Source organism: Rhyacophila brunnea, unplaced genomic scaffold (assembly GCF_057557595.1).
Source record: "Rhyacophila brunnea isolate RB1 unplaced genomic scaffold, BYU_Rbru_1.0 scaffold_17, whole genome shotgun sequence".
NCBI lineage: Eukaryota > Metazoa > Arthropoda > Insecta > Trichoptera > Rhyacophilidae > Rhyacophila > Rhyacophila brunnea.
Genome location: NW_028232827.1, coordinates 4,089,981 through 4,117,936, shown reverse-complemented (window position 1 = coordinate 4,117,936; position 27,956 = coordinate 4,089,981). Strand labels below are relative to the sequence as shown.

Sequence of the window (27,956 nt, the reverse complement as noted above, 5' to 3'; positions counted from 1 at the left end):
CGATTGCAAGATTTGTACCGTACAAAGAACCACCGGACAAATAAGAATACGAGCTAAGAAAAACGTTGTAAAAAATTAGTATATTTTTGAGTCATCATGGAAGGGAGAATTTTAAATCGAACCGAGGAAATTTTATGCCTCTCAAAACAAAAGCCTCTGAAATCTTTTATCTTTATCGGTTCCCTCCTAGGCGCTGTAAAAACTGAAAACTGCCGTTTGCTGAAATACGTGTTTTCATTATGGGAATGTCGAAAATTTCGCTGCTTGGATGTTTCTTTGTAGCCACGATGCAAACGAAAAGTTCTGATAATTAGTTTAGCGGTTATGAATAAATTTACACTTGCTTTGTTAAGTATTTTTATGCCCTACTCTGTCTGATTAATATATTAGTGGAGCATATAGCCGCCACTCAGCCTTTCCACTATATGGAAAGTTTAGCAACCTAGAAAAATCGTAGAAAAAATACTGAATGGGAATTGAATCCACGTCCATCGCGTTACCTTGTATTACGTAACACTTGACAGAAATTTTGCAACGTTTAATGTGGTGTATTAAAAACCACATGAAAAATTGTACGTTGTATAAAATTGCGACTAGGTATAAACGACATCTTCGGTGGCTTGTTTTAATGTTTCGGTATTATATATCTTACATACGCGATTTGTTGTGATTGTTTATCGAAATATTCTAAATGATAACTCGGTTACTACCTAGCTTTGTACAATAATTCGTATTACAATATGAATACTTTGGTTCCTTTACGACTTCTTAAATCCTGATTTTTTATATAATGAATCTAAAATAATCACCGTAATCGTTGTGCTGGGGTAAAAAATCATTGAAATGCTATCTTTTTCGAGTAGGCATGTAAATAAATAGCAGTGGCGAAGGGTAGAGGTAGGCTTTTATGATCCGACATAAATAGTGCGCACTAAACTCTGTCAGTCAAACGTATTTGTTTTTCATTGAACTAATAATATAAATTGCAGATAGTGTTTGTCAATTTTTAAAATTTAAATTAAAAAGTAAACCCTGCATATTCTACGTCATAGTAGATGATAGTCAAATAATATTCGTTATTCTATAAAATATATAAAACTATACTACTAAACCATACATAATTTTATATATTTAATAGATAGAATAATATTTTTATCGATTATGGTTTGGTTGGGCAGGGCTTAATGAATTAAAAAAAAACTAACTAACAGCATCCGTAATATGTATTCTTAATTCAATGAAAACAAATAAGTATGACTGACAAGGTTTAGTGTATATTATTTATGTCGGATCCCGCCTACCTTCATCCCTCGCCACTAATAAATACGTAGGTACATAGAGTTTGTTGGTAATTTTACTATTATAATTACACTGTAACGCATGAAAAAATTTGACACGTCCTACCTCAGGCTCATAAGACAATATTCACGTGGAGAAAATTACAGTGATCTAAGTGGATAAAAAAAAACTAAATAGTTACGATAAATAATGGTTTAATAATATTACGATATAGTTACAGTAGATTATCGCTTTCATTCCCGAATTCATTAACTTTTGTTATTTCGTTTGTCATTTAACGTCTTTTAAACGATTCGAGACAAATTTTCGTTTAACCAGTCACGCGATAATGTCTTTCAAAAGAATCATATTATTTTGTTTTCTTCGTGAAATATTTGTTACACAAAAGTACCCTCGAAATGCTTTGTTTTCAGTTATGTCGGTCAATGCAGATTAAGTGGATTGTTTTATCGGAGTAATCTGTCTCACCTGAGGAGAAATCACAGGTGAATTTAAAACACAACAAAGTCCGCAGTTTCTGGACTTACCAAAACAATGACGTAGAATGTAGACAGTTGCACAGCGACAAAAAAATCCTCCTATAAATACAATCACTTGTATGGCTGTAATATAAACACGTACGTATTAATTATTTTCTATATTATTTAAATTTATCAGAACCTAATGTAAATATTAAAATATCCGTTCAGGGTAAGTTTGAAACATCGTCAAATTGTGATATCACTACATAGATACGCCACGGTAGTGAAATCTAACTAAATCCTGCTCTTGAAACACGTTTCCAATCCTGGCGTCCTAATGAATTTGAATTTACATAATGTCTGTCAATTACCTTTCGTGGTCGCAGCCATGATTTATTCTGGATCGGAACCGTTTCCTCATGTCAAGCCTATCAGGCACATTAGCGAAAAGTGCAAGACTAGTAAATGCGCTCCCCAAAGAGGTAGACAATTTCGGTGACGAGCTATGTATTTTGTATTCGAAATTTTATTTTTCTGTATAAAATTGTAGGTACCTACTTAAGTATGTTTTTTATTATTATTATTTTATATATTCTCTTCTTCTCTCTTGTGAGGGTAATATTTGTTATAATGTTGTGCACGTCTTGAATTTAGATTTGTGCTGTCCACAATGTTTTATTTTCTTAAATAAATATTATAAATGGAAGACTTAAAGCAGAATATTATAAAAAAATAACTATAAACAATGTTTTATTCTACGTCACATTTTTAGTTGTCCTAACTGGTTATTGAGTTTTCTTTCTAAGCCATTTTTAAACTGTCAGTACCTAACTACTGATCAGGATCATGACTTGAAAGATGGTATATATTATATACATCCATATAGTACTCGTAATTGAATAATATATATGTTAAAAACAAAAACAAAATAAACCACGATTTATAACAAAAAGTTAGTTATTGCTTTTTGCGACGTTTTGTGCCCATCGTATTCGTAATGGAACAACCCTACCCTAACAGAAATAAACAGTGTGAATTCTCAGAATTTTTCACAAAGTATTTGCTCCCAGTCAATACGTTTAGTATTCTAAAATACAAGAAAATGACATTGTTTTTAGTTTACTAAAAAATAACAACATTTTAAATAACAATAAAATGGCGCAGAATCCAAATGAAGACGGAAAAATTAACGCACAAAGAGCCATGCTGCATTTTTTCTCGATACAACAAACCGACATTGTAGAAAAAAAATAACACCCTTATAAAACCAAAACAAAATAATTGTCACGTATAAACCATCATCACTACAATACAGTCGCCAATTAAAGCATTGAATTCGTTGTTTTGGTACCGTATCGAAAATACACAGATGGGGGGTGATTTTTCCTGGGTTGTTTTTTTTTTGTTTTCAGGGCGGATTTCGGTTCACAGTATCGGCACGGCGGTGGCGTGCTCGCGTCGCGACTGCCCGTTAGCAACTGCCGCCCTAAAATACCACCCCCACCCTCGCTGCCGCCCTTAAAGAGACGAGCTATCGTCACATCAATGATGTTTACATACGCCACCTCTAAAAGAGTCGATAGATTTTTTTAACCTATTCATTTGCAGTAATAAAGTATTTTAGTATCTGTATAAAACAGAGGAAAATCTACATATTTCTATGACCACAAATAAAGAGTTTTCCAACAATATTTGATAAGAACGATGATTGAAAATAATAATACAGCCAACTCTGGGGTTAAGCAGTAGTACTTAATGGATTTCAATAAATACCTCTTATTTGCATTCTTCATACTTCGGCTAAGAGGTAAATAAACTGTCTGGGATTTTATTCAACATGCATGTACATGTATGTCGAGTAAGAAAAAAAGAAAAAGGGTTGCAATATAATGGTAGGGATAAATATCTTCTCGAGATTATTATTGACTTTACTGTTTTTCTCGTTTACATGTGACATCGGAATTTTGTCAATATATGAGCAAAAATAATTACAAGATAAAAAGATTTTTTTATATACAACGTTTTAAAATTTTCTGTTGAATTGTTATGCTCAAACTTGTACTTGATATGAAGTAAATAAAAAACAAACAAATATAGAATACTGAAATGTCATTTTGACATTTCATTTTGATTTCCATAGTAACGCACGTATATATTAATAATTTTGTTGCTAGGACCACCCCCTTAGCAACCAATAATAGTATTTTACTTTTTACGGATTTTTCTGAAATAACTTTCCATACAAAACAGAATTAACTGAAAATGAATTCAATTCTGCTTAATGATGGCTAAAAGTATTAAATGAATGCATTGGCATTTGCATGTTCTGATATATTCTGAATGCATTTGCATGTTCTGAAATATATTCTGAATGCATTTGCATGTCCTGATATATTCTAAAAGTTTCAAATGTCTAGCTAGTCGGGAAGTTAGTCAAAAATCGATTGCAAGATTTGTACTGGACAAACAATATTTTATTGATATAGACGAGATACCCCGCAAATCCACAACATATAAAACCAACGGGCGTGACGATAGCACGCCCGCCCTTAACGCGTTCGCTAAGCCGCCCTGCAATACAGCTCAGGGTTTACGAACACTCAGTCACATAGTTAAATGAAATGTCCGTAATATAATAAAACTGATTTTGCACGTATGAGCACTTGGACGTATTTTTTACGTTTGGATTGTTTTTGACTCTGATTATAAATCAGCGTGTTGATAAAAATAAATAATATTAATTTCGCCTACGTCACTGGGAAATGGGTGAAATTAAAAAATATTTATTATCAACCATACTCTTTCTTTTGCTTACAGATTTTTCTCTTTTTCTCTAATTTTAATTTATCATAACACTTATCACAATAATAGAGATACTGTAATTTGCGTTGATACAATTAATAGTAAAATGAAGCGCCTAGTTTCAAAAGCTCCTAAAGCCTTTTTTGAACATTTTTGAGTTAGATATGTATTTAGATGGATATTTTTGATTCCTATATATGGCCAAAGATTGAACTTTATAAAACGCCAAAAACCGTTAATACGTATTATGATCAAAAATTAGGGTAAATTTCAAAACCCGCTAAAATGTGTGGGTGTGCTTTTCAAATACCCCTAAAATGAAAAGCCAAAATACTCTTTAGAATGTAACGAATTAAAAAATAAATACACAACGTTCACAGATTTAATAGATATGATTTTTTCTCATTTTTCTCAAAACTACCTAAAATCGTTTTTCTCATTTTTCTCAGAACCACCTAAAATCGTTTTAGGGGCTTTTGAAACTAGGCGCTTCAAATTATTATGTGGTTAAGAGCATACTGAGATTTTAATTAAGGTTTTCTTTGATACATTGATTTTTGTTGAAGGTACAACACGCATGGTTATGGGGTCGTCGATCTGTTGATGTCACATGATTTTCGGTATTTACCCCCCCCCTTGTTTATTTTTTAAACTCCCCTATCCCCCAAATTCTTTGAAAATAGTCGATTACGGTATAAAGTTTTCACGGAAATTTTATTCTCAGAAAAAATGAGTTTATATTTTGCTGATTTTGTAAAGTCAAATTTTCTACGACCCCCTGTCCCTTTCGCCACAAATGATCACATTATATCAAGAACCATCCCCCTCTTAGGGCATGACGACATAGGTATAAAGACGATGGTAGGTTTTTATGCTACATTAAAGTAGGAAGTAGCTAAGTTAAAGACATTATGAATCTCGATACACGGTTGCAAAATAAATTTTTCGAATTACCATTAAGACATATCAGAATTATTTTTGTTTATTCTACTTTAATTGAGTAGGTAATTTACGTTGACAGCTGTTTCGGGCTATAAACCCACCTTCAGGTATAACTGTCCGTTCAGAAAATGGTTTTATAACCCGAAACAGATATCAATGAAGATGACTTAATTAAAATAAAATTAGCAAAAATATCTTTGTAAAAACCATCAATTTTCATGTGGTTTTCATGATACCCCATCGCAAGACAAATGTTATGTAGCATGATATGCCTATTTTGTAGTAAGTATCATCTATTTTTTTTTAATTATTTCATGTTTGGGAACTTGGAGGCCCGACACACCGACTGATTGTGACCCCCCCCCCCCCGCGATATTTAAATTAAAATTTAAAAAAAACCATCGATAATTCCAACCACCAACGTAAGTAAAATTTAATAATTTGTCAAATGTGAATGTCTTTCACATAATGCCTTACATATTATAAAGTCTTTCCATTAATCTAATAAAAATAATTCGTATTGGAGATGACAGGGGTGAGTAGTGAATGATGAACACACAATAATATTATTTAATATATATTTTATAGGCTCCTTTGATGTTAGTTGCAGGATTTTTATAGGTTTTGGGTATTATTGTATAAGTAGCTACGATAAGGTAGTGTTATAATTGAATAATTTTATGACTGGTTTGAACTGTTTCGAGGCCCCTATTCAAACTTCTAACGAATTGATTGTGTTATCTGCGTGAAATAAAATCAAAATTAATTCGTATCAATTGAAATTCCTATTTTTTTATTCAATAAATAAACATCGCCTATTTTGGGCTAACAACTTCTTAATACGTCATTCTGGACTATGGTGAATAATCGACGATAGTGTAACACCATTTTAAATGTTAAAATTTACACCTTCGTTTCTATATTCACCCTATATAGAAAGAAAGTAAAAACAAGATTCACTACGATTCGGCTGAAGCCATACGTTGTTCGCGCCGCTATGCTGCACGCCGTGAAGAGGGTGTCAAAAATCGAGGGTGTCGGAAAATAAGGGTGTCTGTCTGAGATCTCTTACGGAGTCTGAGAACCCATGATTGAGACGTAGCCATGGGGGAGAAAGACAAGCCATTGTATGGTGATATCAACGCCTACGCCATTATGATTTTAAAATACTCCCGTGTCAGAAAACCTGTGACAGGGGTGCCGAACGAGCTGCTTTCATTGACTGTAATATTATCGTATATAACAAAAAAATGTATTATTCAAAAAGCTTGGGACTATAACCAGAGTGAGTCGTATTTATGTATATTTTTTGGCAGTTTATGTGGTGTGGATTGAGATGGTAGTCAAATAAAAATAAATGTCTGGAAGATGGTTACATAATCTTTTTTTACCGGAAAAACGCTCAGCTCAGTTTGTGGAGGGTACTTTTGATGGTTACGTGTAAATTGTACGTATTACATTTCACCGTAGCACAGTTCGCCGTGAGCTTTCTTATCAGAAAGAGATGACCGTATAGTATACTATCTCTGATTTTGGCAAAATTCATGAATTCAAGAATGAAAACTTAACCTAACATAATAAATAATCCATTATAGGTATCGGCTATTTTCAAAATTTGTTTGCTGCTGGCTTCCTGTAAAGTGTAAACCGACAAGAACCGTGTTTTATTTAGACATGAATTAAATTTTATCTCAGTAATATACGACCCAATGAATGAAGTTCGACAGTCTTTAATATACGACCATATTTATATTTCCGATACAACAATCCACGGTGAAGTGTGATTCGGCGAACAGCATACGTACAAATTTCCGGACACGACTTTTGATATTAGATTTATTTGGGTTGATTATATAAAGATGTTAATTTGCGTGACTGTGTAATATGCGTCTTGCCAGCACCGAGGCCTACAGTGGACTGATTAATGAGGGACGCTATATATTAACAAGACTTTTTTTACAAGGACTGAACTGAAACCCACGGCTTCATAACCGGCCGCTCTTCCAATTCACCCACAGTGAGCGCAGATTTCAATACAAATGTAAAATGTCACCAGCTGGAGGAATCGAACCCGGTCATGGCATATCGCTAGAGCGCAGAGACGGGCGACGAAGTAAACTACTCGGAAAATCAATACTCTAATAAGTGTATGTAAGCACCGCGAATAAATTTAATTTAATACCTACAATGCAAAAAAAAAAATAACGAGGCTAACAAAGAACGGTAGGCCCATGCTCCATACAATGTGCTAATAAAAATATAACTAACTAACACATAATGAGGTTTATGTGGCATGCAAAATTTAATGATTTTTTTCCGTTTTGTTTGGCGCAAACACATTTTATTTCCCAGTAACTTTGGACCGATACCGAGAACAGAATCAAATTAGTTTATACGGCGAAACAGCTAATTCTATGAAAACCTAGGCATACCTACTTACTAACAAAAAAACTATCAGAATGAGTGTTTATAATAATATGTAGCCAACAAACAAGGAGTACAAAATTATTGGGAACTGCCTTACCCCACCGGGTGTGGTAGATACACCAGGGTTCGGATCTCGAAAGTGGAAAAATATCGGATAAACTTAAGCACGTGTTAAAGAATATGTTTCAATACTTAAAAATTGTCACGTTAACATAACTCGCATACAATACATGAAGACAGTCGATGCGCTTTGTGTCCCTTGGTATACGTTTATGATCTAAAGTATTAAAGCGAACCCTGCTTCAAAACTGCTACCACACCTTGCCAAATCCTACTTTTCGCGTCATATAATTACATTAGCATAATCTGAGACCTGAGAGAGACCTGCTGTGGTGTATTTAAAACAAATAAATGTACACGTAATGACACTGCAGGCGACTTTTTTACTAATCACGGAATAAATTAGTGGGTTATGAAAATGAATACATAGCTGACGACCCCTTAAAATCACATGACCTACCTATAGGTTAGGACCCAATAAGTTAAATTTATTCGTAATAGTGATGATATTTTTTGCAGTACAGAGAATTTTGAATGTTTCCCTGACCGAAAAACGATTTCAGAATACGTAATGATAATTTATATACATAATCTGATACTATAATTATTATCATTTGATTAAGAGAAAACCCCTATAACTAAATTTAATTGGGAAACGCTGCTCTACACGATTTGGAGTAAAATAAATCAGATGATGATTATGATATAAAAAAAGTACATTCCAATTCAACATTTGGAGTGTTCCCAACGTCGGTTACTGAAGTTTCGTTTCTTCCAACCGAACGAAACAAATCAAATTAAACCATAGACAATATACATACAAATTGTATGAGTAGAAAGTTGACCGGAAATGGTTTGAGATTTGACGTTTGGTTTAGTGTATCATTGAAAATCAAACCGCTCTCGGACCATCAGAAATGGTTTGACATGAAACGTCAAACCGATTCGGACGATCCATAGACTAATGGCAATCTGTCAAAGTGTTGATAAGCATTATTCGGCATTTATATATCGTGAGGTGTTCATATTAATATGTTAGACATTTACACCATAGAAGTTTACTTGAATTATGTATATTATAGATTAATAATCAATACCTATTATTCATGAGTAACCATACGCGAACAAGAAGCCGCTTTTGGTCTTATTATCTCAAAATCCAACCATATTTTCTATGCAAAGAGTTCGATTTAATATCAATATTATAATTATTATGTCAGACCAAGAATTTATTTTCATTTTATTTAAATATTTTGTAACGGAGATTCTAAACTACAAACTGTGTTAAATCAACACGGAATGATCTTTATATTACCTACCTAACGAATTTTATCAATTTAATATGTTCGATTGTCGTCTAAGTCACAAAATCATACTGTCGACATGAACAAGTGGTCAATTATAAAAAGCTCTTATCAAAAGTAATTTTTAAAAACTTGTCATACCTATAAATCTTATAAATTAACTAAATGGCTACCTATTCACGAAGCATTCTTTATATTTTGTACATTTAAAATGAATGAATACGAATTTGTATTATTGTAGACAACGATAGGAGGTTAGAACTTCATAACAAGTTGACGTTTCAATAAATATGTTTCTGTTTTAGAGACTAATATGTTATGAATTAATTTTAAGTACTGGCAACACTAATTAGTCGTCAGAAAAGCGTTTCCGTGGACATTTACCAAACGGTCCCAAGCCAAACGGTTCCATTTCGTTTGTTTGATTCAGGTTGAATGATACAGACTTTAATTAAGATATTTAATTGATACCTACTACCTTGATTTGATAAGCACTAAAACTACTAGTTAAATTAATTAGGGTGCCCGTATCTTGGATGGAAAAGCACTTTGGCGCGAATTCAGTGGTTACAAGTTCAAATCACGTAGGGTGTCGAAATAGATTTTTTCTAGTACCTATATTATTATGTTCATATTTTCTATGTAAAGGCGCTTTTGTCTGCTGTTCATAATACTTAACTGGCCGATCTGACAAGCCGCCCCACCCCCTCCCCTCGTGAGGGCCATGCATGACATACGCCCAGGTTTAAATACAATACATTTAAAGGAAAAATAAATACCTACCTACAACTACAACGCATACACGCATACAAATTATCGAATGTTCTTTAAAGGGGTCCTGACAATAGACAATTAAAACAAAAAAAAGTTTACTGAAGAAGTTGGGTATAAAATCGTAAAGTTCTCGAATTAGTGTGATTCTTCAGAAACCTATCTGACCTGAGTAAACGGCGCAGGGTATTCTTGAGATGCCGCCTCTCGAGCGTCAGGACAAAACAGTCTCCGAACACTCTGACAGCAGCTCATCAGACGGACGCACCTCTTCGGCCGCGTCTCCGCCTCGCACCCATATCGCTTCCGTGCAGTGCTGCCAAATTTTCTTTTTCTGTTATCCAGTTCCAACGTCTCCACTTTCGGCTGCTCGATTTCCACGTGCTCCGGCCTGGCTCCGGCCAAAGTAGCGCGAATCCTCTGCATCACGGTTTGCATACAGACCGGAGCCGGTTCATCGACATCGACGCGGGTAGGAATACTAGTCGACTGCCTACTGAATACTTGTCTGTCGTCTGTTTCAATATGTGGTACATTTTTATCAACGTCTGCTTTTGATTCCATTTTGAAGAGTTTTTTAATACGAACTGTGACAGTAGGAGCTTCGTTTGTTTCCATTATTTGAGGCGTTACGTTATCATATATTGAAGGTGATACTGAATCAGTTTTGGCGTTTCTTCTAAACATTTTTTTAATGCGAAATACATTCGTTTCTGGTTTATCAGCTTCTATGTCTGATCTTGCGTTTTTATTAGTAAAGAAATGCTTCATTCTAATTATTCCAGTGGGACTAGTTTCTCTTACGGTTGTTATGTTACTTTCAATATTTCTTTTCGGCTTTCTGATATTGAATATACTTTTTAAACGGTCTATTCCTTTCGTAGAATGTCCTTCAGATAAATCCCTTTCAAAGGTTCTAGCTTCCGTCACATTTTTCCTTCCAAACAGCGTCTTCATCCTCACAATTCCTCCCTCATCCGCTCTGGCTACTTCTCTTGGATAATACTCAGCACTATCAGTAAAAACGTCCACTCTTTGAGTGCTACCTTGCATGCCCAGAAACGATCTAAACCTTACGAACACGTTCCTTTCAGTGGCTACTGCAGCTGAGATGTTTTCTTCCGCCGATGGATATCGAGCAGAAACGATTTCGAAGTTAACAGGTGCCGAGTAAATAGCGTTAGGATCCAGGTATCTTGGCTCTCTGTACCAGTCTTGATCGCGGTATCTAAATATGTCAGAATCGCTCACAAAGCGTCTGGCGCCGATGACTTCCATGGGGCGACGATAGGTACTTTCCAACGTGCAGATTTTTAGGTCATTCAGTCCGGGTGAATACTCCATGTGGACGCCGACTGGTGACTCTGACGGTCGCCGGCCATCGTTTGAGCCTCCACAGTGCTGGAACATATTTGTGGTGCGCTCTTTCACTTGCTCCAACTTCTCTGTCCGGAATATTTTTTTCGCCATTTTAGAAGTCCACACATCAATTCTTCAGGATTTCTTTAGTCACTCCTTCATACGAAACAATGTTTCCAATCATACATCGATTTAGATGACTCGTCTCATAGCAATCCTTTTAATTCACTTCACAAACTACTACAATACAATGCAACATTGTATAATTTTATTTATCACACATTTATTTTCATATGCCCAATAATTATAGGATAAACAGGTACAAACAAGAACGTTTTGTCTCTAATTCCTCGCAATCCCACAACTATTTAAACGTCCATCCACAACCACAACATTAGATTTTCTACGTTTGATTTATCTATAATTTCTCTATCACTGTATTTTGTCTTCAATTTTGCGACATATTTACTAGTTTTAAACGTTTCTATACATATCAGGAGACATAATAAATACAACTCCATCGAAAGAAGCTAGTCAACAACTGATTTTAAATTTCCACAAGGTAAAATCCCTGAAACGTTCTGAACAAGTAAGTCTCCGTCCATAAATCATATTGATTTTGGTTTAATTATTACTAGCAAGTAAACTTTTGGGGTTTCGCACTCGCTGTCAACAAATAATGCTTGATATAATACAATAATACATAGTAAATACTACAAATGGCCACCGTAGATAAAATAGTAGAGATGACCTGTTGAAACGTGCCAGTTATAATACCAAAATAAGTCATCATCGAAAATTAATAACGCCTAGTATGGCATAACGGGGTGGGATACTGACCATGCCAGATGCCTGCTCACGCATATCATGACACTATTTACATAATATTAGTGGTAGGGTTTGCCGTCCGAGGATACCGGATCCCTCAACTCCGGGATTGGTTTTTTTTTCACAAAAATAAGTTTTAATACTCTAGTCTAATTCTAGTATGTAACAGTGGAGGTATTCTGTGGAGATCCGACATAAATAGTGCACACAAAGCTATGTCAATCATAATTATTTGTTTTCATTGAACTAAGAATAAAAATTGAAGATGGTACTGGTTAGTTATTAAAACTAAATTAAACTGCCTAAATCAAACCATAATAGTTTAGATACTATGCTATGGGCGATCCGGCATAAATATTGCATACTTTTACAGTCATACTTATTTGTTTTCGTTTAATTAAGAACACATAGTATTACATAATAATGGTGTTGGTTAGTTTTTTTAGATTCATTAAGCCCTGCCTAAACCAATCCATAATAGATATCTATAAAATATTTAATATTATGTTTGATTATTTTAGATAGCGACGAATATTTTTTGACTATTACCTATTATGTATAGTATACAGAATTGAATTTATTTTTAAAAAGTAACCAACACTATCTGCAATTTGTAGTCTTAATTCAATGAAAACAAATACGAATGACTGACATAGTTTAGTGTGCACTATTTATGTCATATCTTAATTGCTTACACCCACCTTTCGCCACTGGACTATATAATACACTATTATATATAATCTACAATAACACACGCTATACTGCTTCGTTAGGTACTTCGTCACAATACATATCAAGACTAAATTTGTTACAAAACCCTAAATCGATAACAGTATTACGTAACAAATATTGGATATATTATAATCAATGACATTAATATGGACGAATCATCTGGAAAAGAAAATGACACTCACTTTATTTTCGGGTCTGCCGAATGGCATAATCTGTTCTAACGCCATTACAATAAAGGTGATATTGCTATAAATTCCTGATGCTTTTTGTTGGTCTGCCGAATAGTTCGGTTCGAAGGGGTTCGCTCAAATGAACATTGACATTAGAAACACTGCTCTAACGCCATTACAGTAAAGGTCATATTGCTATAAATTCCCGATGCGTGATATCGCATAATGGAAATTGTGTGACGTCTACCTATACATGCGAATTTACTTGCTAGCTACTGTATTGAATGCGTCGTCCATTAATAATGTCATTGATTATAATATAATACATATTATTTTAACACCATCCCCACAAGTCACTGCACGCCACTGCTAAGTACCGACTAACTATATATAGTTATATACCTACCCAGTACCTACTAACAAATACTAAAAAAACATTATTGTGGAAACTTTCATACATTATATCACGGAATCTCGGAATAGGGGGTCGAGAATCCCGAGTTTGAACATTCTGTCCGGGATTATAATCCCCAAGTCTAAGGACAGCTAATTCCCGTAAAAAATATATAAATGTGTATAACTTGAAATCCTTTTTATTTATATCAAATTTTATTTCAGGCATGGTCACAATATTGAAGCTCGAGTTGATATAAATAAAAAGGATTTCAAGTTATACACATTTATATTTTTATAAAAATCGATGTTTTTTAAAATATATATAAAAAATATTAAAACGATGAATTAGTCAAAAATCTACGCCACATAAAATCTAAAACTTAATAAACTAAATTTTAATGATAATTATGACCATAAAATATAATGCAATAATAAGATTTGACCCTGCAACGAATTCACATTTTATTACATTTTTTTACAATTGTAAGTTTATCTTTAAGTTTAAAAAAAAAATAAAAAATCTTTTTAATGTTTTCGGATACATATGTATTAAATAATACAGTTGAAATTGTAAATTATAAAAAAAAATCTCAAATTGCAAGCTTCGTATATTTCCGCTAGGTTCTCTGCTGGCATGCGTTTCCCCCTTAAAAAACGCGACGCCGTACAGGGTGGTGGAGGGAACAAAGCCATGCCTTCGCGCCTTTCAATTTCCACGGACGTTTTTATCAAACACTTTGAACTAGAACTAGACTATTGTAAGGTTTCCGCCATTCGATGGCGCGGTGGAAGAATAGCCAACGATACAAAAAAAAAAAAAAAAAAACACCGACCGGTATTAGGTAACTACACTTAAATACAAGTTTATGGATTAAAAACAAAACGATTAAAAAAGTTTAATTATTAATTGTATGTAGCCCACTATATAACAGATAATAAATATAATTCAGATATGCAATATTCAATTAACTACATTTTGATGCAGGGTTTTGAATATATGAATGTCAATAGTGTGTGTAATACACCAATACTAAATGAGCGTCAATGCATAAATCAAGAGCAGTTGTCAGTATTCGACGTATGACATATCCTTGACACGTGTTTAAGTTTATCCCGGATGATTCCTTACTCGAGATCGGTTACCTGCTACTCCTTACCCGTTAGGTATTTCAGTTCCCATTATTTTTGAGTTCCCTGTAGCCCACGATAGCCGAGCGGTAACGTGCCGATTTATAATGTCCTAATACTCTGATAGAAAGACGTGACCTATAAATATATCTCCTGAAAAAAATCTGTTAGGAAGCTTCTTTGGGGCCTGGTCAAGATCCTTAGAACCAATACCCCCCCCCATACCTATCGCTCAGGTTAAAGGCAGTGTGACACTCAACAGTAGCGTTTTCCAAATAGTGTTCGAGGTAAAATTAAGGGAAATCAGTTTACAAACATCAACACAAAACAATCAAAAATTGCATCAAACAGCCTCATATTTAAGAGCAAATTTGTGATGTGCGTTGAACTTAATTAACTGGCAGACCCGCCACGCTGGGCCCCCAGGCTAGACCCCTATCAGCCCCCGTGTACTTACCTACATATCGATTCAATCAACAAACACATCTCTTAAATTTTATGATATCGTCGCCTCCACAAGGTTAGTTAGCTGTTTGAAAAATCGTTTTTATTTATAATTTAGGTGCCTATACATAATTATTATCAATGATTTATTTTTAAACGGTAACTACCCCCACTTGTATTATACCGATATTTCCCCGTGACATGTACGCTCGAACGACCCCACGATAATAATTGGGTTAAGCGATACAAAAACCCAACAGGGCAAATTTAAATTTACTAATCCAATAGTTCGCCAGCCAACCGAATATCAGAACGGAAAAACGGACGTCAACTTCAGAAGTATTTATATAATAACATTACCACAATAATGGCATTAGTTACCCACAATGCAATAAAAAATACTTTATATTATACCTATATAAGACATAAGACGTATATATTGAGGAAATGAATACCAATCCAAATATGGTTCACAATTTAGGCTCACCATAACATTGATACCTCCACGTTTCTACGGGCATGGAGGACCCCTTAATAGTAAATCACGAGCGAAGATATGGATGCCACATTCATGTTTCTCATATCCCGCCAAAATCCTTCCATCGCCGTTTTATGCATAAAATGCTCTTTAGTAATCAACTATAAATGTTGCTTCTTTTGGGCTCAATTCTTAGAAATCTCTGTAACTTTCAGTCTGCCTGCCAAAAAGGTAGCTTGGACGACCCTTACGGTAAAAACCCAGGCAAAAGCCAAACATTCGCCGCATGCAAGAATGATAGAGAGGGGTGGTCGTTCAGGGGTAGATTGAAAGAGACAGCGATAAAGCTCAAAAGAAGGAGAGCTAGCCGCAACACTGCAGGTAGAAAGTTAGTTAGCGTAAGACTCCCAAACGCGACAGGCTGTGTGCCCTGTGGAAGCTTAATTTTTAATTGACAGCCTAGGCGCCCGTTTTTAATAAATTTAGGGCTGTTAAAAATTTATAAAGTGTGAGATTGTTAATGTGTAGTAATATTGTGTTGTGTATGTAATGTGTGTTGTGTAATTTTTTTCGTGAACCTAACTAATTAGGTAATAAAACTTTCGGCAACGATTGGTGCTACGAACAACGTGCGTTCATCATTTTTCCATCCCGTCAATCCTGCATTTACCCCCAACTGTCAAGACCTACCGTGCACTGAACGTGCTCTACCGGACTAAAAACCAGCTACTATTGACCGCCTTGAACTATTCTGAGCTAGTCGAAGGGTGGAAGCTGGTCGTGTGTCTCCCGCGTTCTGCCGACGGCACGCTACGAGGGCCTCATTGACGCCCGGTTGACCGGCGAGTCGAGCTCTGAGGTCGGATCGGCCGTGCGGCCCCGACTCCCCTCCCTACCCGGACTTCCGGGGTGTCAAGCTTGGCGAGCCCAACGTGGACCTGTGACAGTACCTGTCATTTTGACAAGTACGTGTCAGAAATAGGGCAGTGAAGAACCGAAGGAGCTTCACCGAACCGATATCCTGAAATGAAGAGTCAGTGCTAAATTTAGTGTGCTTAAAGCGTTTGACAGTTGACGTGGACAGTGACATTTTGACATTTGTGACAGTGGGAGGACGGTTGTTGTGGTTGACGACTGTAATTTTGACGTTGGTGGTGTTGTGATAGTCCGCCATCTTGGGACGGCTGAGTCTGTTGACATCCGCCATCTTGGATCGGCTGTGAAGGTTGTCAACTGTCACTTTGACGTTTGTCGTGTTGTGATAGTCCGCCATCTTGAAACAGCTGAGTCTGTTGACATCCGCCATTTTGAATCAGCTGTGAGTGTTGCCATTTGTTACTTTTGACAGCTGTCATCTGTCAGTTTGACAGTAAGACATTTTTTTTCTCGAGTTTATATTTTTCTGTTGATTTTGCAATACGAACAATTGCCAGTGCGTGCAAATAAGGATCAATGACACTAATAATAAATTTTAAATACTAAATTTATTTTTAACTATACGATGGATAACTGCGATACGGACTTGATGGAAGTTATTGAGTGTACCGTGCAGTGTATCTGCGAGAAGACGGCGCGGACCAGGAGGGATGCCGGCTACGAAATGTCCGTGGAGAGGCGTGGTACGCCAGCGCGGCGCGGACGACGCGGTAACAGACCGCCACACAGCCGGTTAGCGCCTATAAAGCTCTAACTGGAGAAGATGACGAGGAAGGAGACCCCCTACGGAGGAACGACCAGGCCAATATAAAACTTTCATTTTAATTCATATTTCATATTGTTGTTTATTTTCGTATTGTAATGTTTGTGTATTGTTATCATTGCAGTGTATGTCTTATTGATGTGTCATTTTGTTGTTAGACCTACAATTTAACTACAGTATATGCCGCAGTTTGGTACTGCATTAACCTATGTTGTCGAACACGACGGAATAAAATAGAATAATTAAATGTTAATGACCTTATTCACTCAATTAAGATGAGATGAAAAATGTTGAAAATGAATCTTAATTCTCATTTATAAATCTACCTTGGCCAGGTTGATGACTCTGTATTGCGTATTTAGTACGGAGATTAGTGTACTAAGTATGATAACCATGAATACTTATTTTAAATTTTGTTTTGTAAGCACATTTTGTTAATTGTATCCCTTGAATTTTGCCTAGGTTAATTTACTTAATGACGACTCATGTATGAGCGTGTGACGAGAAGTAATAACGGTCGTTAGCGAGGAGCGTTTGTTAAGGAGGAATGGAGGTATTGGGATGAACTGCCGTGGACCGACGGAATAGGTTTTAGCTACGCGCATCTTCTTACGGGGCGGTTGACTAGATGATGGCGCCGTCGGCTGGTTGGTTGACTCGTTGAGGTAGGACCATGCCTCTCGATCGGGGATTGATCGAGGAGGCATCTGTCGTCTCTCTGTCAGGATTAAGGCGAGCCCATGAATGTAGTGACATTGAGCACGAGTGCCAGTGTGCGCAATAGAGTAGTGAGGCGGAGGGTGTCGGTGTGTAACGAATCTGTTCGCGCCAGGTACGCCATAATTGTGTTTGTATTTTATTTGTATTTTCTTTGTGTCACGAGTCAACAGTCGATCGCGGCCGGATATTCTAGTAATGGATGGTGTGTCCCCCACAACTATCCCGTGAGTTGGTGTCGTGTGATGGGGACAGATTTTTGAGGTCTAACGGACGTGAATTCGCAGCATCTCTGTGATAACTTAGCGCGCGTGGTAGATAACGATATGCCTTCAGCCGTGTCAGAAAGGACGCATGTATGTACGCATGTAGATACAGGTGATGAAAATAGGGTACGATTTTTAGTGTGCGCATTCGTTAGGTAGGAATAGTTGTGTTAGGATGAACTGCCACGGGTCGACGAGATGAGTCTTAGCTACGCGCCTCATCTTGCGAGAGCCCACTGTGGAAGTAACCTGCATCTAGGTAATGGTACCGATCGTGAGCGGGAGACTTGACGTGTCGTGTGTGTTGAGAGGAAGCCTAGATCGCGAAGTGTAGTGCCGGCCGAGTGATTCCGCCGTGCATGAATGGGTAGCGAGGCGAAGCTAAATTTGTTTTTTTTTTTATTGTGGCACCTTGGTTTTGTCTTCTGTCGGGAGTGATTGACTGAGAGGCGCCGTTCGTCACTCCGGCGAGTGTGTGGGAGGCCGGCTCGTACGCCTTCGGTAAGACCCTCTCACCCTTGTGTGAGAGTCCGTTGGTAAACCCCTGTCGGCACAGACCCTCTCACCACCGCAGGGGCCGTTTTTCGACTCTTCGTCAAGATACGACTGGCGGAGGGCGGTATTGAGGTGTATTTTTATTATGTGTTGAGGGTCCCTTATCGATCGGTGGCCGGATATTCTAGTAATTCGATATGCAGGGTCGGAATGCCACAACCCTCTCGTGAATTGTATGTCGCTAAGTGAGGATGAATCTTTAAGGGCTAGCGGACGTGAATCCGAAGCATTGCTGTGATTACTTAGCGAACGTAGTAGATAACAATGGGCTTTCAGCCATGTCAGAAAGGGCGACACTTCAGCATTCGCTCGCTTAGCCGCGAGGCAGAATGGCGTCGTTGTGTCTACCCGAATTACCAGAAAATCTAATTCCATTTTAATTTTTTTTTTAATTAGTAGTGGGGGGGTGAAGTAGCGAAAAAGTGCAGTAGTGTAGTGTTGAAGTAGGCGATGAGGATAGGCCCTCAGAGGAGCTAAAACGGGCGATGCTCCACCATCTACTCTTTCGAAGAAGAGTGGATACGGGTGGTGTGGAATCTACCCTTATAGTTAGAAATTCAAGGTATTTATATAAAGGTGCAAGGGGAGGCCTTCACCGAGAAGGATATAAATCGAGGAGGTTTCAGACCACGGAAATCGGTGGGGATAGCCACCGTAGACGTACGCGACCTAAAACGGTGCGTAGAAATAAACAGGTAGAAATTAAAATAGCACGGACTGCCGCCATACGAGTCGAAAACGTCGTTGACGCAATCGCTCGCAACCTAGCGATGTGGGTACTTCAGTTACCCGCCTTCTTCTTGCGGTTCGAAACGTAGGTAGGAAGCTTGCATCAGGGTCACCTCATGGCGGAGGGACGAGTTTTTAAGGTTTTATACTTTGTTTATTGATTGTAATTGTGGTTTTCATCCTAGTTATGTCTTGAATTTCTGTTGTGATTTAAAAATATGTTGTTACTAGCGTAGTGAGGCAGGAATGATAGAGTTCTACCCAGAAGTCGATTGCTGTTAAATTGTCTTCTTTTTCTTTTATTGTAATGTGTAATAGATGTTGCTTTGTGATTATGCCTGTCAAAACATAATTTCTCGCAAATGTAGCGTCACCGAGTAAGAATACCGGTGTGCGTAATTGGTAGCGAACTGAAGGTGATGAGCCTGTAACGATGTCGTTCATGCCAGATTCCACCTTGTAAGATTGTGCTTTGTTTTTGTAACCGCTACTTAGGTGACAGGATATACTGAGGCTGGTTATCACTGTCCACCGCGGGGGCACTGCAGCGAGGTATACTCTGCTGGTGGTTGAACGATGGGGGGCGATGTTCACGCTCTGAGCATGTGGGCGAGGGATCGACCACGCAAAGGTCTGTCTGAACCACTCGCCTCAGCTAGGGGCGTCCGTCGACCCTCCCTCGGGATATGAACGGTGGGGGATAGTCTCGTTGGTAAACCCAAAGTAGCGGTAAACGGTTGGGTGTTGCGACCAAATGGCGAGGACCCAGAATAACCGTGTGTGAGTGCTGCTTAGTGCTTGTTTATAACCATGAAAGTTGTAAGCTTAAAATAGAAGTCGCGAATGTAGCTGCGTCATGGAGACTCGTGACGTGTGCGAAAGGTAGCGAAAGGCATTGTTTAAAAAAAAAAAAAATATTTTTGTAATGGAAAAGGGTCGTTATTAATAAGATTAATTAATAAGCTCTTCAAGCAGGATACGGAGGCGGACAATGACGTCCGGTCTTGTAATGTAAATTCCTTATAGATACGAATTATATTTCATGTCTGAAAAAAAAAACTATGTGAACTTAGGTTGCTCATGGCGACGCCCCGATGCCTTTCTTGAATTGTAATGAATTACTTGCGAGAATATAATTTTAAACTGACCCTAAGAAGGGCCCGTTATATGTAAACTTATTGAGTTTGGTCATGTCACCGTCAATAAAGTAAATGGGGCAATGAGCACACCGCTGTGTTGCGGTAATACGAGCGAGGATGGAGGGACGATGGCGGGAAACAGAATGGGCACTTCGCTCGAATCTGAATGGGGCCGCTTGATACCTCCACGTTTCTACGGGCATGGAGGACCCCTTAATAGTAAATCACGAGCGAAGATATGGATGCCACATTCATGTTTCTCATATCCCGCCAAAATCCTTCCATCGCCGTTTTATGCATAAAATGCTCTTTAGTAATCAACTATAAATGTTGCTTCTTTTGGGCTCAATTCTTAGAAATCTCTGTAACTTTCAGTCTGCCTGCCAAAAAGGTAGCTTGGACGACCCTTACGGTAAAAACCCAGGCAAAAGCCAAACATTCGCCGCATGCAAGAATGATAGAGAGGGGTGGTCGTTCAGGGGTAGATTGAAAGAGACAGCGATAAAGCTCAAAAGAAGGAGAGCTAGCCGCAACACTGCAGGTAGAAAGTTAGTTAGCGTAAGACTCCCAAACGCGACAGGCTGTGTGCCCTGTGGAAGCTTAATTTTTAATTGACAGCCTAGGCGCCCGTTTTTAATAAATTTAGGGCTGTTAAAAATTTATAAAGTGTGAGATTGTTAATGTGTAGTAATATTGTGTTGTGTATGTAATGTGTGTTGTGTAATTTTTTTCGTGAACCTAACTAATTAGGTAATAAAACTTTCGGCAACGATTGGTGCTACGAACAACGTGCGTTCATCATTTTTCCATCCCGTCAATCCTGCATTTACCCCCAACTGTCAAGACCTACCGTGCACTGAACGTGCTCTACCGGACTAAAAACCAGCTACTATTGACCGCCTTGAACTATTCTGAGCTAGTCGAAGGGTGGAAGCTGGTCGTGTGTCTCCCGCGTTCTGCCGACGGCACGCTACGAGGGCCTCATTGACGCCCGGTTGACCGGCGAGTCGAGCTCTGAGGTCGGATCGGCCGTGCGGCCCCGACTCCCCTCCCTACCCGGACTTCCGGGGTGTCAACATGATATCAATTCAAAAAAGAGAACGTGTTCTTTTCTACAAGACGGTACTTCGGTGAAACGGCAAATAATTATTGTCAACTATAGGTACGACGAAATTTCGGACTGGCTGGCAATCGGAGAGCGAAAGTCGAGCTGTGAACACGTCAATTTGTTTTGTGATGGCGACGGAGGAATTAATTCTTAAATCGTGTAAAGATGACTAAAAAACGTTACCCATTTACTTGAAAAAGAAAACATGTCAATGAATATATTATTATTATTAGTAATGGAACAATAAACATAACATTAAATGGACGCATGTTGACTTTTTATGACAAATTATGTTTTGTTCTGCACGCGTCATTCGCACAATCTTCGCGTCGCGTAGTCACGATCGTTTTAGACCGTGCCCCAGCTGAAGTATAGCCTTGATTTTCGAAGTGGTCCTCTAGTGTCCCTCATTGGCGAATTACGATGGTAGTGCTAGTTATTGATTATCTTCGAAAGTAATGCGGTAACCTGTTCGCAACAAATGAATATTTTCTATTCCATATTTCGTTCAAATTATTACTATTTATTTGAATATGCAACACTGATCATTTTGTACAAAGAGTTTATTTACTATGTTGCATTCGAAGCATGTGCCATAATTAGCACTACGATCGAAACTGTACTCTACCTACATTGCAAATCCGCGTTCATATTATATTCTTCAATATTATTGAGATAATATAGCTTGTCAATCACTGATTTTAGCAGTGACACACACCTACTTTTGCAACTAATAATATAAAAAAATTCCAAACGGTGTACGAAAACACACTATTTGGCAGAAAAAAATGCTAGATTTTGCAAAAATAAAATTTCAATAGTAGGTACCTTATCTGTTTTTGCTGATCGAAAAAAGTCCAAAAATTGAAAAAATGGGCACACATGTAAAAATCAAATCACAGTTTCCTAGAAATTCATTTAAAAATGACAAAAAATAATTAATTAATCTAACAACTTACAATAATTAATAATTAGGTCATACCAGAAAGTGAATTCCTGATAATCGTCAATCTGATGCCACATGCCTAAGCAAACGTTAAATTATAATATCTGATACCAATATATCACTATAATGCCAAGAATGCTCCTATTGTTTCATTAAGTTATTTTATTTCTCAAGTATCGACCTACCTTCATTAAATATCTGAATAAATAAACCAAAAATCTAGCTTATTTCAGCACATTTAAAACTGTTTAAGGCATCAAAAAATGTTAATAAAAACGCCATAAGCTAGATGCATTTTTTGCAAGCTAAATGCATATCGAAAAATGCTTGATCGGGCAAGAAAAACATTAGGGTGGCAATGCTGATTGGTTGTATCAATAAATTATTAATGTAAATACGAGGTTGATAACTTATGTTGTTTGAAATATAGAATTGAGCTCTACCTCTATCAGGCAAGTGTGGACATAAAAATATGGTGCATTAAAAGAAAATGCACACAATTTTACTTATCAACCTGTTATTCCACACTTTGATAAGATAGCACCTACCTACACACATAATGCCAACACGATAATAAATTATTAGGTAATTATCTCATAGATTCTTATCAATATTCATTAAATTTTATACCTACCAGTAGCAAATCTTCGGTGATAAATGAATATATTTTTTTCATATATGAAACATTAAAATAAATATAATAATTGCCAAAACATTATAATGAAAAAACTACAATTAATAGTCAAGATTTATGTATTCTTCCATCTACAAGTGCCGCATACTAACAGGATGTTTGAAACCGACTCCTATGGCAAAAGTGCACATTCTGGGAATCTCACCATCGTATGTTTGTGGAGAAGTAGCCGCTGATGTACATCACTGTTACATGTAAATTGTACATAAAACATTTCACCGTGGCACAGTCCGCCCTGAGCTTTCTTATCTGAAAGAGATGACCGTATAATATACGGTCTCCAATTTTATATGATTCTATAAGAACATTAATTCAATTTTCATGGCTGATTTTGGCAGAATTCATGAATCCAAGAATGAAAACCTAAACTAACAAATAATCCAGGAAGTACGAGTATATCGGCTATTTTCAAAATGCGTTTGCTGCTGGCTTCCTGTAAAGTGTAAACCGACGAATTTTATGTCAGTACTATATGACCCAAAGAGGTTGGACGGTCTTTAATATACGGCCATATATTTCCGATACAACATTTCATGGTGAAGTGTAATATGGCGAAATGCATACATACAAGTTTTTGGACACGGTAGATCACACAGCACAAATGTGTGATGAAGAACATCACTATATGAATCTATACCAGTGCAAACACGCCTAAAATCTAGAAAAAGCTTCCTTAGGTCATCCAAGGAGATTTCGGAGCGAAAGAATAGCAGAAATCGAGATGAAGCGAGAGATACGACTGCATGCTCGTTTCAACCAGTTGCACCATGGATGATATATTTGAAGCCAATGACGCAGCCAGCCATCATGGTGGCCAAGGCATGGTTGGGAACACAACAGAAGAAGATCTGTAAGTATAGCGACATCTATAAATAGCATTGCGATGGTAATATGCCTATTGTATGAAACTATTCATACCTACTAGAAAATATATAATAACTACATGCTGTATGTAGTCATGAAATAAGAAAAAAAATTAAATATCTAAAAGAAAAGCTAAATTATAATACATATGGAGAAATGCATGTTGAGCATAACGTAAGGGATATAATACAAAGTGGAGACGGTGAGTCACATCGCTCGAAGAACAGACAATCGTTGGATAGATCTCATCATACAGTGGTACCCAAGATATATCAAACCTAATGGGCGACAAAGAGTCCGCTGGATCGATGAAATAATCAAGTTTAGTGGAATTACATGATAATAAAAACCAAGGATGAAGACGAGTGTGGACAAGCGCCTTCAAGAGTGGCTGAGATGATGATACCAAGAAATATATTATGTAAAGTTGATCACCGAACGTTTTTAATCCTTTCTTATGATTTTTGTAGAATCGTTTACCTCCGCCCAACAAATTTTCTTCACGCTGATATTTAGTTAGTTACTATTATTTGATATTTTAAAAAGCTTACCTTTAGCGGTCTCGTGATTGTGACAGTTTCTATCATAGTTGTTGGAGCCATCTTTGAACTTTACTCGCAGGAACCAGTTTTCTCTAAAAAGTAATAAACATATAAATTTAATTACAATTATAAAATTGTATTCAATTCTAAACGGCCTACCACATACAAAGTTATCGCAATCATCCATATAACGCACGTTACTTAAGAGACAATCGTCATTATAACATTGTTTTATTAGAAAATAATACATAAATGGGGCCTGAAAGCGTCCCTACTTTGCAGGTGTGGTGAGATTCAACCTTCCCAGAGAGTTTCAACCATATATCAGGCCAAACCAAAGGCTGTGGCACTGTGAATGTGACTTGTAATATGACCAGTACTGTGATTTTGATTTCTATTGTATTTATCTTCGTATCGCCATATGATTATAATCGTCATTGTTCTGGCAGAAGACACTAATTCGAAAAAATTACATATTGAGTTAGTTATACCAAAATGTTCCTTATTTCAAACTTTACCGTCTGGAAACCTTCTTAATAAATAAACAGTCTTTATTTTAAAGTCATCCTTTTTACGATTAATTAATAAACTCACATGATAGACCATTTCAAACATTTTAAAAACTTCAAAGTCAAATTACTCAAAACTCCAGTTAGTGTGTTCTGCCAGAACATAAACGATATATTATATTATAATAAAATATTGCTTTGTAACGTTAACAACAATGCATACAGCACGGTATTTTTGTTGCAGCTGGTAAAATTACCGTTCATACAAACTTTTGTCTTGCATTAACAATATCCAAAGAAGTCGAGATAGAAAAGAAAATATTTTATACATTTAATAGAACATGAATATTATGAATAATATGTAATATAATTATTGATGTACATAAATAATAAAATTGTAACTACTTTCTTGTACATGATGACATTTTGTATATGATAAGATTTTCCATACTATGACATATTGTATATGATCAACGTTGTACATATATTATATACAATCACATTTTGCATAATATGATGACATTTCATCTCATATATGATAACACGTTCCATACGATGATGTTTAATCTCGTATACAATGACATTTTGCATATGATGCCAGTTCATCTCATATTCGATGACATTTTCCATACGATAACGTTTCATCTCGTGTATGATGACATTTTGCTTATAATGATATTTCACACATTTGATAGATAATAGAAAGATTTTAAAAGGTTTTGTCTGAAAGCTCCAAACATATGATTGTGAAAAACGAATATGGATCATAAACGCATTATTAACAAACAAATAAATATTATCTTTTATGTGTTTGAAGAACTCTGGTGTTCTTAGAATATTGTATTTAATTAGTTTCCATCTATTGATAAATGAAATCCCTACATTGTTTTTAATATAAAATGGCTGTAAACATGTATCAATTGACAATGTTGTTATATAATAAAATAATATTAAACCAGTCTTAATTTTTATTAAAATATGTGGACTTATGTCCTTACTATATTATATTTTGTTATATTTGAATTTCTTTACAATGTAAAATAGGACTTGACGAGTCCAAAATTCAAGGAAGACAGCATTGGATAGAATTGTATGGATGTTAATGTTGGCAAAACGTAGAGACACATGAGTTGCAATGACAAGGATAATAATTATGGAGAAAAGGTAAGTAATTAGGTTAGTACAGCAGAGATAACTGATATTCTGTTTTACTTACATCATGTAAATTGTGAAGAGAAATAATTTTACAGCACTAATTCTTCAACAGGAATTTAGTTCCCCAGTCTCTAAATAAAAACCTGGGAAAGCAATTTAATTTAAATTAGGAACACTATGAACCTATGTACCTACCATAATCACATGCTTTATTTACCACAGACACAAGGGTAATTTGATATTTTGTTTGTTATTTGAAAATGGAATGTTCGCAATTCATCAGGCAAAGCTTTTCAATAGTAAGACAAACTTCAAGAAAAATACGACTACCTATTGAATGAAATCTATGAATGACATGATAAAAATACCAACAGACATTAGTCATAGGAAATATTGATAAAATTTTTATTAAGGTACATAAATAACTGAAATTTAGTATTCCAAGTGTGTAGAATCAATAACTTATAAGTATCTAGTAGTGATCTGTGTCAGTTATCTGGTATTAAAATCGAATACATGACTGTAAGGACATTTGAGTATTGAGAATAGGTTGATATAATAAGTAAACTGTTTTTAAATTAATAATAGAGCTTACAATCCCAAATACTCAAACGAAAATCTAACTGTAACAGCTTTTATAAACAAAGATGTGAATCACAATAAACGAAAAGGACCGACTACTCATGCATTTGCCTTAGAAAGTTAACCTTAATAAATCAGTATGTTGTGGTGACATCATTTCTTATGCATCGAAGAGTGCTCACCACATATTACATTTTAGAGGTCTCTGTGGACAAATTTCAGCTCATTGCACGTAATAATGACTAACCGTTGATCATTTCATGTGTGGATATTTGATAAATTTAATAACCACAGTTGGCTTACGCAGAAAAAAATCCGAGTTATGTTTACAAACACGTCTGACATAAGACTGCTAACTTAACCTCGATTGAATAAAGCCGAAAAATGTACAAATAGGGTATTTAAGTGGGAACACTAACCTGCGACCGATGATAAACGAGCTTACATCTATTTAATATAAACCCACAGCACACATTTAAGCAAACTAAACAATACGTATTCAATTTATCACAAACTCACAGTGACATCAAAAGTTTCAAAGTTGGTAAAAGCAAACTACAAAGTAGACTGAAATTTTACATCGGATTTACAGAAAACAGCATCCAAATTTAGTTATATTTTCATCCGCTTGGGGATTTGCTTGTTATAAGCATATGCATATAATGGATTGTTATTATGCAGTTAGGAAAATAATTATAGAATATCAATAATTTCTATTTGGTTTGAATTCCTACCTAATTAATATTAATTTAAATAACGTGACACCATATAATTTGTATATAAAACGTAAATGGTTTGTGGATAATATTCATATACAAAATACCTACCTACTACCTACCTACACAAAAAT

General features: G+C 36.2%; 1 protein-coding gene across 1 annotated transcript in view; it reads right to left on the bottom strand.

Annotated features, from left to right (window-relative positions):
- The window catches only part of LOC147073578 (transmembrane protein 47), a 130,895-nt gene extending 103,220 nt beyond the window's left edge, over positions 1-27,675 (bottom strand). Inside the window, exons 1-2 of the mRNA XM_085944843.1 lie at positions 27,526-27,675; positions 24,870-24,952 (exon numbers count right to left, since the gene is read on the bottom strand). Coding sequence (XP_085800969.1) covers positions 24,870-24,920 — 51 coding nt within the window. The 5' untranslated portion in view covers positions 24,921-24,952; positions 27,526-27,675. The remainder of the gene's footprint in view (positions 1-24,869; positions 24,953-27,525) is intronic.
- Between the last annotated feature and the right edge of the window lie 281 nt (positions 27,676-27,956).